We start from the raw sequence: 19160 nt of genomic DNA on the forward strand, positions 1-19160 counted from the left end.
TGCTCTTGTGGGGACACTGACTGTGCTCTTGTGGGGACACTGACTGTGCTCTTGTGGGGCCACTGTGTTCTTGTGGGGACACTGTGTTCTTTTGGGGACACTGACTGTGCTCTTATGTGGAGACAAACACAACAATCATCACCATCTGCACAAAACTATGTCACAGAGAGAACAGATTCAAGAATCACCTACGTGGAACTGAAGAAGCCGAACCATGTTTCCGGGTGGTCAGCATTTAGACGTGTGCACTTCCGGTTCTGCCGGTTGAGGTAAGAGGGGGTGAGACGCTCTGTAGTTGCTATGGTGATAGCACTTACGGACTTGAAAAGGGGCAGCTGGAGAGACTGACAGCCTGCGCGGGGGATTATGGGAATGTTTAGGCGGGAATCAGTTTGAGGGATCCAGGATGACACGTGACCTTCAGGCAGTTGAAGGCAGAGGGTGAAGGAGGTCGTGGTGCTGACTGGACGCCATTGTAGACTCCTCATGTGTCCATAATACATGGAAGATGTGTTAGATGATAAAGACAGACTGACAACCACATGTACATCAGTGTGTTACAGGCAGCTGCAGTCCTATGTAACATGGTAACCACAGATAATGCAGTGATGTCACATCACCTGCAGTCCCATGTAACACCACAGAAAAACACTGATAACTCTCTGAGTACAGATAATGTAGTAGATGTCACCTGCAGTCCCATGTAACACCACAGATCACACAGTGATAACTCTCTGAGTGCAGATAATGTAGTAGATGTCACCTGCAGTCCCATGTAACACCACAGATCACACAGTGATAACTCTGAGTACAGATAATGTAGTAGATGTCACCTGCAGTCCTATGTAACACCACAGATCACACAGTGATAACTCTCTGAGTGCAGATAATGTAGTAGATGTCACCTGCAGTCCCATGTAACACCACAGATCACACAGTGATAACTCTCCGAGCACAGATAATGTAGTAAATGTCACCTGCAGTCCCATGTAACACCACAGATAACACAGTGATAACTCTCTGAGTACAGATAATGTAGTAGATGTCATCTGCAGTCCCATGTAACACCACAGATAGCACAGTGATAACTCTCTGAGTACAGATATTGTAGTAGATGTCACCTGCAGTCCTATGTAACACCACAGATAAAACAGTGATATCTCTCTGAGCACAGATAATGTAGTAGATGTCACCTGCAGTCCTATGTAACACCACAGATAACACAGCGATAACTCTCTGAGTACAGGTAATGTAGTAGATGTCACCTGCAGTCCCATGTAACACCACAGATCACACAGCGATAACTCTCTGAGTACAGATAATGTAGTAGATGTCACCTGCAGTCCTATGTAACACCACAGATCACACAGTGATAACTCTCTGAGTACAGATAATGTAGTAGATGTCACCTGCAGTCCTATGTAACACCACAGATAACACAGTGATAACTCTCTGAGTACAGATAATGTAGTAGATGTCACCTGCAGTCCCATGTAACACCACAGATAGCACAGTGATAACTCTCCGAGCACAGATAATGTAGTAAATGTCACCTGCAGTCCTATGTAACACCACAGATCACACAGTGATAACTCTCTGAGTACAGATAATGTAGTAGATGTTACTTGCAGTCCCATGTAACACCACAGATAACACAGTGATAACTCTCTGACTACAGATAATGTAGTAGATGTCATCTGCAGTCCTATGTAACACCACAGATAACACAGTGATAACTCTCTGAGTACAGATATTGTAGTAGATGTCACCTGCAGTCCCATGTAACACCACAGATAACACAGTGATATCTCTCTGAGCACAGATAATGTAGTAGGTGTCACCTGCAGTCCTATGTAACACCACAGATAACACAGTGATAACCCTCTGAGTACAGATAATGTAGTAGATGTCACCTGCAGTCCCATGTAACACCACAGATAACACAGTGATAACTCTCTGAGTACAGATAATGTAGTAGATGTCAGCTGCAGTCCTATGTAACACCACAGCTCACACAGTGATAACTCTCTGAGTACAGATATTGTAGTAGATGTCACCTGCAGTCCCATGTAACACCACAGATAACACAGTGATATCTCTCTGAGCACAGATAATGTAGTAGGTGTCACCTGCAGTCCTATGTAACACCACAGATAACACAGTGATAACCCTCTGAGTACAGATAATGTAGTAGATGTCACCTGCAGTCCCATGTAACACCACAGATAGCACAGTGATAACTCTCTGAGTACAGATATTGTAGTAGATGTCACCTGCAGTCCCATGTAACACCACAGATAACACAGTGATAACTCTCTGAGTACAGATGATGTAGTAGGTGTCACCTGCAGTCCTATGTAACACCACAGATAACACAGTGATAACCCTCTGAGTACAGATAATGTAGTAGATGTCACCTGCAGTCCCATGTAACACCACAGATAACACAGTGATAACTCTCTGAGTACAGATAATGTAGTAGATGTCAGCTGCAGTCCTATGTAACACCACAGCTCACACAGTGATAACTCTCTGAGTACAGATAATGTAGTAGATGTCACCTGCAGTCCTATGTAACACCACAGCTCACACAGTGATAACTCTGAGTACTGATAATGTAGTAGATGTCACCTGCAGTCCCATGTAACACCACAGATAACACAGTGATAACTCTCTGAGTACAGATAATGTAGTAGATGTCAGCTGCAGTCCTATGTAACACCACAGCTCACACAGTGATAACTCTGAGTACTGATAATGTAGTAGATGTCACCTGCAGTCCCATGTAAGGCTGGTTTCACATTAGCGCATTTTCAGCGCGCGCACGGCCGGGGGTAGCTCCGCCCCCGAGCCGGCTCTCTGCCCGGCGTGCCCGCCCCTTCCTTGTAGCGCCGCCTCCTAGCGGACAGCGGCGCCTGCGATCGGCGCACCCTATCTTTAGCATAGGGTGCGCCGATCGTGCGCAGGCCGTGCGCTAGTTGCGCTTTGACCTGCGCTGCGCACTTTTGACGGTGCGCCGTGCGCGCCAAAATCAAACTTTTCGGATTTTGGCGCGCACGGCGCACCGTCAAAAGTGCGCAGCGCAGGTCAAAGCGCAACTAGCGCACGGCCTGCGCACGATCGGCGCACCCTATGCTAAAGATAGGGTGCGCCGATCGCAGGCGCCGCTGTCCGCCAGGAGGCGGCGCTACAAGGAAGGGGCGGGCACGCCGGGCAGAGAGCCGGCTCGGGGGCGGAGCTACCCCCGGCCGTGCGCGCGCTGAAAATGCGCTAATGTGAAACCAGCCTTACACAACAGATAACACAGTGATAACTCTCTGAGTACAGATAATGTAGTAGATGTCACCTGCAGTCCCATGTAACACCACAGATAACACAGTGATAACTCTCTGAGTACAGATAATGTAGTAGATGTCACCTGCAGTCCTATGTAACACAACAGATAAAACAGTGATATCTCTCTGAGCACAGATAATGTAGTAGATGTCACCTGCAGTCCCATGTAACACCACAGATAACACAGTGATAACTCTCTGAGTACAGATAATGTAGTAGATGTCACCTGCAGTCCCATGTAACACCACAGATAACACAGTGATAACTCTCTGAGTACAGATAATGTAGTAGATGTCACCTGCAGTCCTATGTAACACAACAGATAACACAGTGATAACTCTCTGAGTACAGATAATGTAGTAGATGTCACCTGCAGTCCCATGTAACACCACAGATAACACAGTGATAACTCTCTGAGTACAGATAATGTAGTAGATGTCACCTGCAGTCCTATGTAACACCACAGATAAAACAGTGATATCTCTCTGAGCACAGATAATGTAGTAGATGTCACCTGCAGTCCCATGTAACACCACAGATAACACAGTGATAACTCTCTGAGTACAGATAATGTAGTAGATGTCACCTGCAGTCCTATGTAACACCACAGATAAAACAGTGATATCTCTCTGAGCACAGATAATGTAGTAGATGTCACCTGCAGTCCTATGTAACACCACAGATAAAACAGTGATATCTCTCTGAGGACAGATAATGTAGTAGATGTCACCTGCAGTCCTATGTAACACCATAGATAAGATGGTGATAACTCTCTGAGTACAGATAATGTAGTAGATGTCACCTGCAGTCCTATGTAACACCACAGATAACACAGTGATAACTCTCTGAGTACAGATAATGTAGTAGATGTCAGCTGCAGTCCTATGTAACACCACAGATAACACAGTGATAACTCTCTGAGTACAGATAATGTAGTAGATGTCACCTGCAGTCCCATGTAACACCACAGATAACACAGTGATAACTCTCTGAGTACAGATAATGTAGTAGATGTCACCTGCAGTCCTATGTAACACCACAGATAAAACAGTGATATCTCTCTGAGGACAGATAATGTAGTATATGTCACCTGCAGTCCTATGTAACACCACAGATAAGATGGTGATAACTCTCTGAGTACAGATAATGTAGTAGATGTCACCTGCAGTCCTATGTAACACCATATTAACAGTGGTTTCCTGCGCAGGATGGATGATGATGGCGCCCCGGACGTGGTGTCGGAGCTGGAGGGGAAGGGGTTGGGAGTCTGGGGGCTTCTGCAGGTGGCGGGGTGCACAGGACTGGCCGCGTACTCTGTCTGGGCACTGGTGCTGATGCCCGGCTTCCGGAAAGTGCCGCTGAAGTTGCAGGTGAGGACCGGTGCCGTCCCCCGCGTCCTGTGATTGGCTGGTTGCTGCCCATGGCGTCTCCTCTTCTCGTGCCCAGGTGCCCTACATGCCGGCCAGCGCCAGACAAGTGGAGAACGTGATGACGCTGCTGAAGGGGCGCACAGGAAAGATGGCGGACCTGGGCTCCGGGGACGGCAGGATTGTGAGGCGCCATCACATCACGCTGCACCGCTACGCTCATGCTGACGCCATACTCACTGACTGTCTCCTTCCTGCAGGTCCTGGAGGCGGCCAGGAGGGGATTCCACCCGGCCGTGGGGTACGAGCTGAACCCGTGGCTGCTGCGCCTGTCCTGTTTCCACGCCTGGCGGTCCGGCTATCAGCAGAGGGTCACTTACTTACGCGAGGACCTGTGGAAGGTGCGACTGGCGGTCCCTGACACTGACCAGTATGGTCGCGTTATATTAACCCTTCCCCCTGCCATGGCGGTCCATCGGCCCCCGTGTTCACGCCTCCCGGGTCAGCGCCCTCGGACACCTCGGCGGGTCACACGCTTTAGATGCTGGTGTTGACAGCGGCACTCACGCGGTTGCACATCATGGGTCGTGTGCAGCAGGTCGGGGATCGCTGAATGGAAACCCTCTGGTGTGTCACCCAATACTTCCGCCATATCCCCATGTAATACCGCCATGTCGTCTGTCCGCAGGTGCTGCTGCACGACTGTGACAACGTCTCCGTGTTCCTGGCACCCAGCGTGGTAAGTGGCTGCTGTTTACTGATCTGGATCAGGACTGTGCCGACCGTGACGGTATTTATTGCTCACAGCTCGCGCTGCTGGAGAACAAGATGCTGGCGGAGCTGCCGGCCGACGCCCGGGTCGTGACCGGACGGTTTCCGCTGCCCACGTGGCTGCCCAGTGACGTCACCGGAGAGGGCATAGACAGAGCCTGGGCCTACGACATCAGGACTGTACGCCAGGCGGGCACAACCCCAGAGCCTGGCACGGCGGTGTGACCAGAGCCCGGACAGTCACACCTCCCTACCCTACAGGTGTGCTGACCGTCATCACTGGAAACAGTCAGCAAGCACAGTGCCTGCTTGTGTAGTCAGGGGACAAGTCGGGGATGCTGGGAGGTTTCTGCTCCGAGGGCTGCAGAGTTGTGAGTGCAGCTCCGGAGTATGACACACACTGTGATGTGTTTTATGACGGTAACGTGACATCTCTCTTTTACCAGTGATTTATTGGTATTTAGATTGATTTTCTTCCTTTTAACATTTATGTTTAAAAAATCTGAAAATTTTGGTAAATTTTAAATAAAATTTATTTAATTTTAAGAATTATAGTTTTTTCAGGCCCTGAATTGTATTACTAGGAAGAAGCGTTATAGATGGTCGTTCTCCAGGCTCCTCCCCCTCACTGAGGCCCCTCCCCGTATGGTGTCTCTCCCTTCCTAAGGCTCCTCCCACTTACTGAGGTCCCTCCCCTTAAGGCTCCTCCCCAAATGGTGTCCCTCCCCTTACTAAGACTCCTCCCACTTACTGAGGCCCCTCCCCTTATTAAGGCTCCGCCCTGTGTGGTGTCCCTCCCCCTTACTAAGGCTCCTCCCACTTACTGAGGCCCCTCCCCGTATTAAGGCTCCTCCCCACATGGTGTCTCTCCCCTTACTAAGGCTCCTCCCCGTATGGTGCCCCTCCCCTTACCAAGGCTCCTCCCACTTACTGAGGCCTCTCCCCTTACTAAGGCTCCTCCCACTTACTGAGGCCCCTCCCCTTATTGAGGCCTCTCCCCTTATTAAGGCTCCTCCCTGTGTGGTGTACCTCCCCTTACTAATGCTCCTCCCACTTACGGAGGTCCCTCCCCTTATTAAGACTCCTCCCTTCAGTTCTGGTAATGGCCTTTTCTCTCTCAGGGTTTAGGATCTTCTTTCCTAGCATGGAAATCAGCTGACCTCCTAGTGAGTTTGTATCCAGCAACCAATCTAAACAAGCAGAGCTGCAGTGTAAAGCATGGGGGACAGAGCAGGATTCCAAGCCTTTGATAAGATTCGGTGTGGACTGACTTCCTGGTGAGTTTGTACTTAAGCAGTAATGTAGTGTAAAGCATGGAGGCAACAAGGCTTTGATGAAAAAGGAGGGGGATTTCAGACTACCTTAGACTCCCACAGACAATGCAGCTGAGCTGGAGTCACAATTTATAGCCCTGATGTATCAGGACAAGCCGACACTGAACCCAATAAGTAGGATTTATGAGAACTGTGCAAAAATAAATATTATTTTAATAATATGATAATGAATGACGTCCGAGCCCAGATCTCAGGCCTCACAGCTCCTCCAGTGAAGAGGCTGCTGTGCACTGCCGCTCACAGCCAGCAGAGGGCCTCACATCTCATGGCTGCTTCTCCTTGTAGCACGAAACAGCAGTGACTGAGGAGCGTCAGCACTGAAGGCTCTCTGACCGTCACTGCCCATAAGTTTCCGCAGTCGCATTATTTCCTGCTTATACCTGGGGAGAGAGAAAATACAGTACAGGAGAACTAATGTCTGCACAGTGACTGCGCCAGCAGAATAGTGAGCGCAGCTCTGGGGTATAATACAGGATGTAACTCTGGATCAGTAATGTAATGTATGTACACAGGGACTGCACCAGCAGAATAGTGAGTGCAGCTCTGGAGTATAATACAGGAGGTAACTCAGGATCAGTAATGTAATGTATGTACGCAGTGACTGCACCAGCAGAATAGTGAGTGCAGCTCTGGGGTATAATACAGGATGCAACTCAGGATCAGTAATGTAATGTATGTACACAGTGACTGCACCAGCAGAATGGTGAGTGCAGCTCTGGAGTATAATACAGGATGTAACTCTGGATCAGTAATGTAATGTATGTACACAGTGACTGCACCAGCAGAATAGTGAGTGGAGCTCTGGGGTATAATACAGGATGTAACTCAGGATCAGTAATGTATGTACACAGTGACTGCACCAGCAGAATAGTGAGTGCAGCTCTGGGGTATAATACAGGATGTAACTCAGGATCAGTAATGTAATGTAATGTAATGTATGTACACAGTGACTGCACCAGCAGAATAGTGAGTGCTGCTCTGGAGTATAATACAGGATGTAACTCAGGATCAGTAATGTATGTACACAGTGACTGCACCAGCAGAATAGTGAGTGCAGCTCTGGGGTATAATACAGGAGGTAACTCAGGATCAGTAATGTATGTACACAGTGACTGCACTAGCAGAATAGTGAGTGCAGCTCTGGGGTATAATACAGGATGTAGCTCAGGATCAGTAATGTAATGTATGTACACAGTGACTGCACCAGCAGAATAGTGAGTGCAGCTCTGGGGTATAATACAGGAGGTAACTCAGGATCAGTAATGTAATGTATGTACACAGTGACTGCACCAGCAGAATAGTGAGTGCTGCTCTGGAGTACAATACAGGATGTAACTGGATGAATACAGTGCTGTCCTCACCTTCCCAGGTGCTTATCCACATATTCCTGCAGCTCTGCCACCTGCTCCTCTGCTACCACCGCTCTCGCCAGCAGCTGACTTCTTTCCTTCTCCAAATCTTCCTAATTAACCCAAACAATAATAATGCCTTGTGTGAACTGTGACAGCCAGTGCGATATTCAGTAATGTAATGAACCAAATATACTGCAGAGTCTGAGTGTAAGATGCCATCAGACCACTAGGTGGCAGTAGTGGCCGTCTCGCCTCTAGAATCAGGTCATCTCATCAGCAGTATTCCAGGTCTGTCCATCAGAGGTTCTCCCCGTATTCAGTACCGGACACCTCTATACCTGTGTGCTGTGGGTGAACTCTCTCAGCTGCTTCCTGATCTCTGCCCAGTTCTCCTCGCTCAGGTGGCTGCGTTGTCTGCATATTAGAGGGACACACGGTCATTGACATCGCCAGGACAAATAACATGCCCAGATGTTATCAGTTGCATCTCTTACAGAAAACATGGCTACTTTCTTCTTACAAATAGTGCCACACCTGCCCACAGATTGTTTGTGGTATTGCAAATCAACCCCTGAACAATCTCTTAAAAAATAAGTCCTCTAACATGCTGATCATGGCGATCAATATGATCATGTGATGTTATGCCCCGCCCCCCAGTCACTCTGAGAATGTCACATGCCCTGTTTCTCCATCCCCCAGGGGGCAGCAGCAAATACTGTATCTTAAAGGGATAGTTCATTTTTTTTTATATGGAGGGAAAAAAGAAACCCAAGACAACAGGCATGGACAAGCCCTTTAAGTCACACCCACTATGATTTTCATTCTCGCTCTTCCCCCTTACTCACTGTTGATTGGACATCATATTGTCATTTATTCTTCTCTGCAATAAGAGAGGGAGAACAATTAGTAATTAGCATAATGAACAGATAACTCCTCCCACAATTCATGATTTACATAATCCACCAACCTTCTCCTTCAGGTCCTGGACCTGGGACTCCAGCCGGGCCTTGTCCTCCCGTAGTCGGTTTATCTCCAGGGACGACTGGGACTGTAGATCGGGGTCAGTGATGGAGAAGTGATGTTCAGGGGGGCCGGGGTCCACATCATGGCTCCCCAGAGCCATGATCTGCTCCCTCTGCATGCTGGAAGTGCATGGAAACCATCATCACACTGTGTATGTGAGCTCTGGGGTCGGACTACAACTCCCAGTATTCCATGGATACCTAGGCAACTACGCACGGAGTTAGGAAAGAGGAGACATCCTGGTGATGGTCTCGGCAGGAACTGAATGGGACATGGACACTGGTGTCAGACTCAGTGCCGTACTGGGGCCCCCACTAGGATCCTGCCCAGGGCCACAACATTGTTACGTCTAGGTCTGATATTACCGATACGCAATCATCAGGCTCTCATGTTTCTTGATGAGGTTCTGCATCCTCTTCTTGTACTGCCGCGTCGCTGTCGCCAGCTGTTCCTCCCGAGATCTGTGCGAAGCTTTCATGTCGCTGAGCATGCTGTCCACGTATTGCTTCATACGAGCCGCCTCCATCTTACCACCTGTACCATTTCTCAGATTCCCATCCACATAATCCTACAAGGGAGCAAAGGGTTAAGCATCCTACATCCGATCATCGTCCACCATCCTACAATCTTTCATATCCCACCATGATCCTGCATCCCAGCCATCATCCTGCACCCCACCACCGTCATGCTACATCACACCGTCATGCTACATCACACTGTCGTCCTACTTCCCACCATTATCCTACACCCCACAATCACCCTACTTCCCACCCTCATCCTACATTCATCCTACTTCCTGTCATCCTACTTCCCACCATCATCCTACATCCCGCCATCGTCCTACATCCCGCCATCGTCCTACATCCCACCATCGTCCTACATCCCACCATCGTCCTACATCCCACCATCGTCCTACATCCCACCATCATCCTACATCCCACCATCATCCTACATCCCACCATCATCCTACATCCCACCATCATCCTACATCCTAGCATCATCCTACATCATTATCCTACATCCCACAATCACCCTACTTCCCACCCTCATCCTACATTCATCCTACTTCCTGTCATCCTACTTCCCACCATCATCCTACATCCCGCCATCGTCCTACATCCCGCCATCGTCCTACATCCCACCATCGTCCTACATCCCACCATCGTCCTACATCCCACCATCATCCTACATCCCACCATCATCCTACATCCCACCATCATCCTACATCCCACCATCATCCTACATCCTAGCATCATCCTACATCATTATCCTACATCCCACAATCACCCTACTTCCCACCATCATCCTACATTCATCCTACTTCCTGTCATCCTACTTCCCACCATCATCCTACATACCACCATCATCCTACATCCCTCCAAGATCCTGATTCCCACCGTCATCCTGAATCTCACCATTATCCTATATCCCACTATCATCCTACAGCCCACCATCATCCTACATCCAACGATCATCCTATATCCCACCACGATCTTACATCTCAGCATCGTTCTATATATCACCATCTTCCTACATCCCACCCTTATTCCACATACCACCATCCTACATCTCACTATTGTGGCGCCCCTGAGGCTCAGTCGCCACAGAGGTACTGCACCTACTCCTGAGGTGTGGTGCCCCACCATCCAGGTAAGTTGGAGGCTCATGACCACGCTCCAACACTCGCACCCCACACAACACGGTAGTTCAGCAAAGCCACATTGCGGCTCTTTGCTTAGACAGAAGCAGAGCACCTTTGGTGGCTCCCTGCTTGGAACACGAAACGTGCTGGGAGTCGGGTGGAGTTTAGAATACATAAAAGAGCGGGAAGGTTTAGAGTTACAGGTCAGTTTGAGAGAGGAAGCCACTCAGAGAGGAGTGAGGAAAGAAGATCCCTGGAAGAGGGATGGAGGAAGGAGGTGCTGCAGCAGATCTCAGTGACCTGGGTCTGCTGGCACGGGAAAGGAAAGAAGGAGAAAGACGTTGAACTGAAGCCTGAGCTTCCATAAGAAAGAAAGGCAAGTATGGAACGTAGGAGTAAAAGGGAACAGAGAGGACGTGGGTTAGAGGAAGAACCCTGCCTAGAAGTTCTAAGCGCAAGGCCGGGGCCCGGTCCCCGAGGTTGTATGGACACTAATGGTTCTGCAGCAGACACCGGTGGAGTAGTGGGCTGTAAATGCACTACTCCCATGTCCATCTAAGACTTGGGGGCACAACAGCAACTTGGATAGTGAGCCAGGACTCAGGAGTAGAGAGTCCCTGAAGCAGGCTACAGCTATCTGCCGTACAAGTAGAGTTCTTGGGAACATCTGTCAGGAGGCACTCCAGTGTAATTCAGTACTGGGAGTACTTTACACTTAAAGGCGCTATAGAGGAGACGTTCAGAAAGGCACATGTTGGCGGAGCGTGGGAAGGGAGCATTCCATCTTGCCTGGAGGTTGACTGAGTCCCTGACCCGGAGGACACAGCACGGAGGCAGGCACCTGTGTGTACTACAGGCTGTGAGTAAAGCTTTGGAACTGCAAGCCCTGGTGTCCTCCATTCATTCTTGCGCCAGCGCATCCAACCCCGCTACATCTGGGTACCAGCTTGTACACCGCTTGTGCCTCTCCTCTTCCCCCACATCTACACTGCCCTGGGGCTATAGCTCCACCTGTGGGGAGCTTCACCATCTAGGCTGCAACACACCACCAGCCCCAGAGGACCTGCATGCAGCGTCGGCCTAACATCTCACTTGCCGAACACCACAGGTGGCGTCACGAACTATTCATTCAAACCATTACATTCCCCCCCATTACTTGGACGCCCAGGGCCATGGACCGGATCCCCGCTGCTGTGACACATCCCGCTGATACCGGCCCGGTACCGAGTACCCCACAGCCCTGGGAGGCTACATCCCACCCTCATTCTACATACTAACCTCCTATAACCCACCATTGTCATACATCCCATCATCATCCTACATTTCCTCTGTCATCCCACCATCCTCTCACCCCCGCCACACTCCTACATTTAGGAGTAGCCATAGTTTAGGACTCTCACCGCCAGGTCCTGGATGTAGCGGTTGAGTCTGGAGCGATACTCCTCATTGAGCTCTTTCAGCTGCATCTGAAGACGTGAGTTTTCAGCTTCAACCTCCTTCAGCTGACTCTGAGATGTCAAGAGAACCTGAAGAAGATACAGGTAAGTATCCTAAGATGTCTCCACCCTGGGTGAGAGTGGAGAACCAAAGACACAACAGGTTATAATACTGGTGCCTCAGCCCCGTTACCCACCGCGGACTTCTCAGCCATCTTGTGCTGAGTGTTGCGGATGGCTCTTTTCGCCTCTTGTAGCTCCTTACCCATGGCGATCCTGTGATTACACGTAACATATGAGACTGACGGGTGCCTTCTTATAGAGCTTTTCTGGATCTTGGAGGGCTCTTGGGTGCTACTTACACTCGCTCCTCTAACTTCTGCTGCTGGGTGTCATGGATCTTCTTCATACTTTCTATCTCTTCCTTGATCTCATCCTGATTTCCAAACAGCTGCAAAGATCCAAAGATTGCTCATGTATCTGCCATCTTATAAATATCATAAACAAGCGGGAAATCACAACTTACGTTTCTTTCCAGTTTTTTCCGCTCGTGTTCTGAAGCCACCAGCTCTTCTGGCTGAAATACACAACATTTTTGTAATGACTTAATCTTTTCCTTCTACCAGCCCTGTCTTAAAAGGAATTTCCACCTGAACGTATCGTCCGGTATGTTCTAGAGTCGTATATGTAATAGGGTTATATATAGTGAGTACTGTGTCAGGGATTCTTTGTTATTTTAAGGAGACCTCGTAGATCTAATTTCTAAAAAAAACTTTTATTTCTAGGCTGAGATATATTGTGTTGACGTTCTAGGCCCGAAGCCTGAGCAGAGTATCTGACGAAACTAATCTTCTCTTCATTCCTGTTAGGTGCAGTGTTGTCATGGACAGTGTTTGTCCTGATTGGACAACCTATTTAAGAACTAGAGAAAGTCTTCGTCTCCATAAAAAATGTGCACCTGATACATTGACATGGAAAGCCCATTTAAGCCAGACACATCTTTGACATTACAAGCAGTAATGTGGATCTGACCAAGTACCTTGATTTTACGAGCTGACAGGCGGTTGACCATGGCTCGCACCCTGTCCAATTCTGCGGTGGCCTCGTTCACCAGAGCTCGAGACTGTGCGTAGGTGTCATCTTTCTCTCGGTTGACCAGGTTGAGAAGCTCCATGCTCAGCTCATCATTCTTGCCCACCTGTAAGGAAAAATTGGAGAGGGCCGAAGACATCAGGTGAAAAATCTCTAAAGGATTCCATACACCCTTATATATACTGTAGATGTGGCCAGTGGGGCAGGGCGAAAATAACTAAACTTCTTAAAGGCAAAGTCCTCACCTCGTGCTCGTGTTCTTTGCTCAGTGCCAAGTAATTGCTCTTCAAAACGATGTACTCGTCAGCCAGCTCCTTACGGTTGATCTCCACTGATCGGAGACGATCCTTCAAAGCCTCGTGCTCCCCAGTTAACTTCTCTTTATGAAGTTCCACAGTCATCAGTCGGTTCTCCAAAGTCAAGATCTACAAATCAGGTAGAAGGGGCATATAGACTTTCAGTTTTAACAGACACTTCTGATACTGCTGCCCATCCCCTATGCTTTTTACTGCAGCTCTGCTTATTCAGATTGGCTACTGAGTAGCCGCAAAAGCTCAGCAGCAAGTCTGCGCATGGAGAAATGATTTCCATTACAGCAGCCATTAAACCCCTCGGTACAACTTACCGTATTCTTGAGTTCAAACGTCTCGGCCTCGTAGTGCTCCCTGATCTTGTTGGTTTCAATCTGAAGTTCGATTAACTCCTTAGAAATCTGTGAAGGATGAAATATAGGGGTCACCGCACTGGAAATTGGGGGGTAAAATAAAAACAAAAATACTGATTTATAAGTGATCGCAGTGCTTCCTCTAGGTCACATCAAATAGCTCCAAGTATTTCAACTTTCTAGACCCCAATGAAGAATGGTACACAGGGAGTGGGAGTGCTCCGTCTATCTTTCCTGAGCCAAAATCTATGACATTTACTGCAGGGTTGGAGAACATATGTTGCAGGTTCTACATAACGGGAGTCAAAAACGTACAGCAGAGTTCTAGAGCATACAACTGAAAACAACGAGGTCTAGAACATGCAATCTTAACCATCTAGAGCTAGAGCATGTAACCTAATCCATATAGAACATGCAACCTTAACCATTTAGATATTGAACATGCAACCTTAAGCCTCTAGATCTAGATCATACAACCATAGCCATCTAAATCTAGAACATGCAACCTTAACAATCTAGAGTATACAACCTTAACCATGTGGATCTAGAACATACAACTTTAACCATCTAGTTTTAGAACATGCCACCTTAACCATCTAGTAATAGAATATACAACTTTAACCATATAAGTTCTAGAACATACAACCTTAACCATCTAGACCTAGAACATTCTACTTGAACCATCTCATTCCACAACCCAAAGAACATATTAAAGATCTGTGATACCTTCAGCTTCTCCTCCTCACTGAGCACCAATCTTGAAGACAGATCCGTCTTGGACCCCGCCAGTTTCCCCATCTTGTTCTGCAGTTCGGTCAGCTTGGCGTACAATCTCTCATTGCGATCTTGCAGCTGAATCTGAGAGGGAGAAGAATCAGACCCAGGTCAACAGCACCCAACGTAGAAGAGTATCTCAGCTATGGTGGTCCTTGTTTGTCCATGTCAGGTCAGGTGAGAAATACCGTTATCAGGACACACTTACTGTTTGGACACCCATGGATGGAGTGATCTGGGAGTAAATACTGTCCCACCCAGACCTGATGAAGGGTCTTGGTGTGGCCCCCATTAGGCTACACAGAAAACCTATGTGTTTCTTGATCATAGAGATCAGACATAACTAGTTGATCCTGCACAATGTGGACCCAACACACGCGTTTCGCAGTCCACGCTGACACTTCATAGGCTTTTCTACATGTTTTGATAACAGGGAACCCTGAATATTTGCCCTCTAGAGGTGTAACATATGGAAGTCCACTGTGGCAGAGATGGGTATTACCTCTGTAGGAATACCCCTGATCCCAACCATACAGGACAGATCTGACTATTCGATCCCCATTATCATACGCCCTCTTGCCCGCCATTTATAGCCGGAGATTATTTGTGATGGACTCACATTCTCGTTGCTCAGCTGTCGGACCTGTTCCTTCAGAGATGTGTCGCTGTCTACAGAGGAGTCCATGATTGTCACACAGCACAGAGACGAAGCAATGCACCCGGGGCTGGATATGTTTACAGCAGGGATTGGGGTTACCTCGGAGACCTGGCCAGCAGATAGTCAGCGACTCCCCGGTGACGGGGAGGAGAATCACAAGGATTACAGGACCGGAGGGGCCGACTAAAGGCACGGCGACGTCACCTGAACTAAGTGTAATTATAATGCAGGGAAGAAAAAAGACCTGGTGCAGAACTACAACTCCCAGCATGCCCTGATAGGTTTCTGTTGGTTGGGTGACAAAAATAGCACTCAATGTAACTTCAAGAGAAAGAGTCTGACATATATAGAGGAGGATATGCAATAAACGAGAAAAGTCTGAAAGTGCTGCCGTAGCTTTATGGTAACTAAGCAACGATGACTTCCAGAAACAGGAAGTGGATTGCGTTCCACACACAGTTCTTCCTGGTTACCTAGGAAACAGAATCACATGCTTCTAGGAACAGTCAGGAGTCCTTGGGCGGGGCTCTGTTGCTTAGTAACCAGTAAATTATTTAAAGTGACAGTACTGACATAAATCTATGCATGTAACAGGAAACCTAGTGTGGGAGGAACGGCCCCCGTTGAGTGTCCGGGCCGGAACCAGAGGAGCCGTCATCTGAGTTCCGAGGGAAACTGTTCCTGGGGGACAGGATTCGAGGACGGACCGTTGTGACTGACAGGTGGGCTGGGGGAGGGACCGGTATAAAGGAGGCGGGGAATTCCCCAGACGATGAGTCAGCAGACCGGGACAGACTCAGCAGGAGAGCGTGAGAGCGACTGCCAGCTAGAGTGACTCACCAGCGCCAGGGAGGACGCCGACCGAGGACTTCAGAGGGACGGTATCCAGGGAGCCGTCCGAGACTTGTTGCCCTTCTCCATCCCGCGGCAACTGCGGCCCCAGCACGGCCCGCGGCAGCCATCGCCTGCCCTCTGCCCGGGGCTGCGGCCTACCCGCGGTCACCTGCGGCCGCCTCCCCTGAGCTCGTGACCGCAGCCTGTTCCCTGCCACCCGCGGCCGCCCGACTTTCACCAGTGGCTGCGGCCAGTACCGCACCATCGGCGGCCACGACTGTCCCGCTCCGGTCCACAGCAGGAGCCGGGCCTCTTGATCGCGGACAGACGCTAGCTGCGCAGGTGGCCTGTCATTCGCCACTATACATCGCTGCCGCCTGCCCAGGTCCGGGCGCTGCGGCCCATCCGTCTAAGGACTCCGCCGGGGCCTGTGGGGCTCCAGTGTCCTCAGCGCGCCGGAGAGCGCGAAGACTGCGTCAACACCTCAGCAACTGGGTCCAGCAACTATTTCGCCAAAAGACCACCAGCCCGAACGGCGAGGGACATTTGGACGGCTAAGTAGACTCTAGACTTAAGGACCCGTCGAGTGTCCGGGCCGGAACCAGAGGAGCCGTCATCTGAGTTCCGGGGGAAACTGTTCCCGGGGGACAGGATTCGAGGACGGACCGTTGTGACTGACAGGTGGGCTAGGGGAGGGACCGGTATAAAGGAGGCGGGGAATTCCCCAGACGATGAGTAAGCAGACCGGGACAGACACAGCAGGAGAGCGTGGGAGCGACTGCCAGCTAGGGCGACTCACCAGCGCCATGGAGGATGCCGACCGAGGACTCCAGAGGGACAGTATCCAGGGAGACGTTCGAGACTTGTTGCCCCTCTCCATCCCACTGCGGCCCCAGCACGGCCCGCGGTAGCCGTCGCCTACCCGCGGTCGCCTGCAGCCGCCCTCCCCTGAGCTCGTGACCGCAGCCTGTTCCCTGCCACCCGCGGCCACCCGGCTTTCACCAGTGGCTGCGGCCAGCACCGCACCATCGGTGGCCACGACTGTCCTGCTCCGGTCCGCAGCAGGAGCCGGGCCTCTCTTGATCGCGGACTCCTGGTCGCAGTCGGTAGCTGCGCAGGTGGCCTGTCACTCGCCACTATACATCGCTGCCGCCTGCCCAGGTCCGGGCGCTGCGGCCCATCCGTCTAAGGACTCCGCCGGGGCCTGTGGGGCTCCAGTGTCCTCAGCGCGCCGGAGAGCGCAAAGACTGCATCAACACCTCAGCAACTGGGCCCAGCAACTATTTCGCCGAAAGACCACCAGCCCGAACAGCAAGGGACATCTGGACGGCTAAGTAGACTCTAGACTTAAGGACTCGTAGTCGGCCAAACCGTGGCCCTTGCCGGGAGTAGTTGTGTGCGGCGTTACTGTGTTTGCTTGTTTAGAGCCCCTGCGTGGGCAACCTGTGTTACCCCTGTTTCGGTGATCAGGCCGTGACTGAGGAAAGTCCCCTCAAGTCCCATAAACGTATTCTTAAAAAGCACCGTAGTTGTCTCGTGACTCGACACTGCATCCTGCGTACCTGCGAGCACCACACTGACACGTAATGGGATTTCCTAGGGTTTGTAGAGACCCGATTATCAGCCATCTGGGGGAGGAGACTGTAGGACAGGAGATTACAATCTATTACCCCCCCGTTATCAGCCATTACTGGGGGAGGAGACTGTAGGACAGGAGACTACAATCTATTACTCCCTGTTATCAGCCATTACTGGGGGACGAGACTGTAGGACAGAAGACTACAATATATTACTCCCTTTCTGGGAGGTCGGCATGTCTCACCAGGCTTCTGTTCCCCGGTCTGTGCCGGCGGGGGACAGGGAGCAGCAGCAGCAGCAACCGGCCCAGGAGGGAGAAGACTGGAGATCAGGACTGATGAGAAAGACCGTACCCACCTACTCCAACCCCGAGACAACTCATCGTCCGTCCAGAGAGGGAGACAGGGGCACCCCAGGCCACAGGATTAAGAGCCAAGCAACTTCATGGGGGGAAGATGACCTCTAGCAAGTCCATGAGTTCCTTCTCCACCCGAGTGGTCGCCATGTTGCGAGAGAATGAGGACGCCAGCAAAGCACTGACTGGGCTAAAGGAACAGCTGTGGGAGGCACGGATTCTGAACACCTGTGCCTGTAACAAGGAAAGACCCACAACCTCCCGGAGGTTTAAAGCCCTCAGAGATGAGGTGGTTCGGTTAGTACTCCTCCGGGAGGGGATTTAGAAAAGCGCAGGAACCTGCGTCAGTTCTCAGAAATGAAGGGGTCAAATACCTCAGGAGAACCGCCAGCCGGCGTCCTAAGTGAGGAGGAGGACGACGACATTGTCATGACTGGAGTCCCATGTGCTGGAACAAGCCGGGAGAGTCAGGGGCAAAGTCAACAATGGGGAAGCGGCCTCCTGACATGGCAAGGGACTCCAGCAACACAGGCTGGAGTGTCAGCGGAGGAGGAGTGTGGTTTGCTGAGGGAGATCGAGAGCTGGAGTCTCGTGTGGACCTGACCAGGTTTTCCTTTGGTGAGGAAGAGCCAGCGGAGAAGACAAAGAAAAAGAGGAAGAAGACGAAGGAGACTGCATGGGAGGTGGTAAGATACAAATATGTACCAATGACTGATGTTACACCTACCACCTCCTGTGTAAACCCCACCAAACCTAAAGCCACAGGCTCTGCAATGGGTATGGGGCATGGACAAGGTGGGGAGAGGAGGAGGATGTCCAGCAATGCCGTCTGTGCAGGGGGCGAGGCTGTGGAGGTACTCAAGGTGCCGGACATAGGGGACCCTGTGGAGTTTCCCTCCCTGCCTTCTGCGGCTAAGCTGGTTATCACCGGGACCGAGGAGGGT

General features: G+C 50.3%; 2 protein-coding genes across 2 annotated transcripts; one reads left to right on the forward strand and one right to left on the reverse strand.

Annotated features, from left to right (window-relative positions):
- The first annotated feature begins 222 nt into the window (after positions 1–222).
- Positions 223–6028, forward strand: ANTKMT (adenine nucleotide translocase lysine methyltransferase). The gene is made up of 6 exons (XM_073558627.1): positions 223–269; positions 4544–4706; positions 4783–4887; positions 4964–5104; positions 5392–5442; positions 5511–6028. Exons 2-6 carry the CDS (start codon positions 4545–4547, stop codon positions 5697–5699), a joined length of 648 nt encoding a protein of 215 aa, XP_073414728.1. The 5' UTR covers positions 223–269; position 4544; the 3' UTR covers positions 5700–6028.
- Positions 6029–6936: 908 nt separating this feature from the next.
- Positions 6937–15841, reverse strand: CCDC78 (coiled-coil domain containing 78). The gene is made up of 15 exons (XM_073558624.1): positions 15411–15841; positions 14744–14875; positions 13979–14065; positions 13599–13778; positions 13301–13459; positions 12788–12838; positions 12624–12712; positions 12459–12537; positions 12226–12351; positions 9549–9751; positions 9128–9302; positions 9006–9040; positions 8499–8574; positions 8170–8270; positions 6937–7188 (listed from the first exon to the last, which is right to left on the reverse strand). The coding sequence occupies exons 1-15, from the start codon at positions 15474–15476 to the stop codon at positions 7065–7067; spliced, it is 1683 nt and encodes a 560-aa protein (XP_073414725.1). The 5' UTR covers positions 15477–15841; the 3' UTR covers positions 6937–7064.
- Between the last annotated feature and the right edge of the window lie 3319 nt (positions 15842–19160).

This window comes from Dendrobates tinctorius, unplaced genomic scaffold (genome assembly GCF_039654945.1).
Source record: "Dendrobates tinctorius isolate UK_male_01 unplaced genomic scaffold, ASM3965494v1 ptg000257l, whole genome shotgun sequence".
Lineage (NCBI taxonomy): Eukaryota > Metazoa > Chordata > Amphibia > Anura > Dendrobatidae > Dendrobates > Dendrobates tinctorius.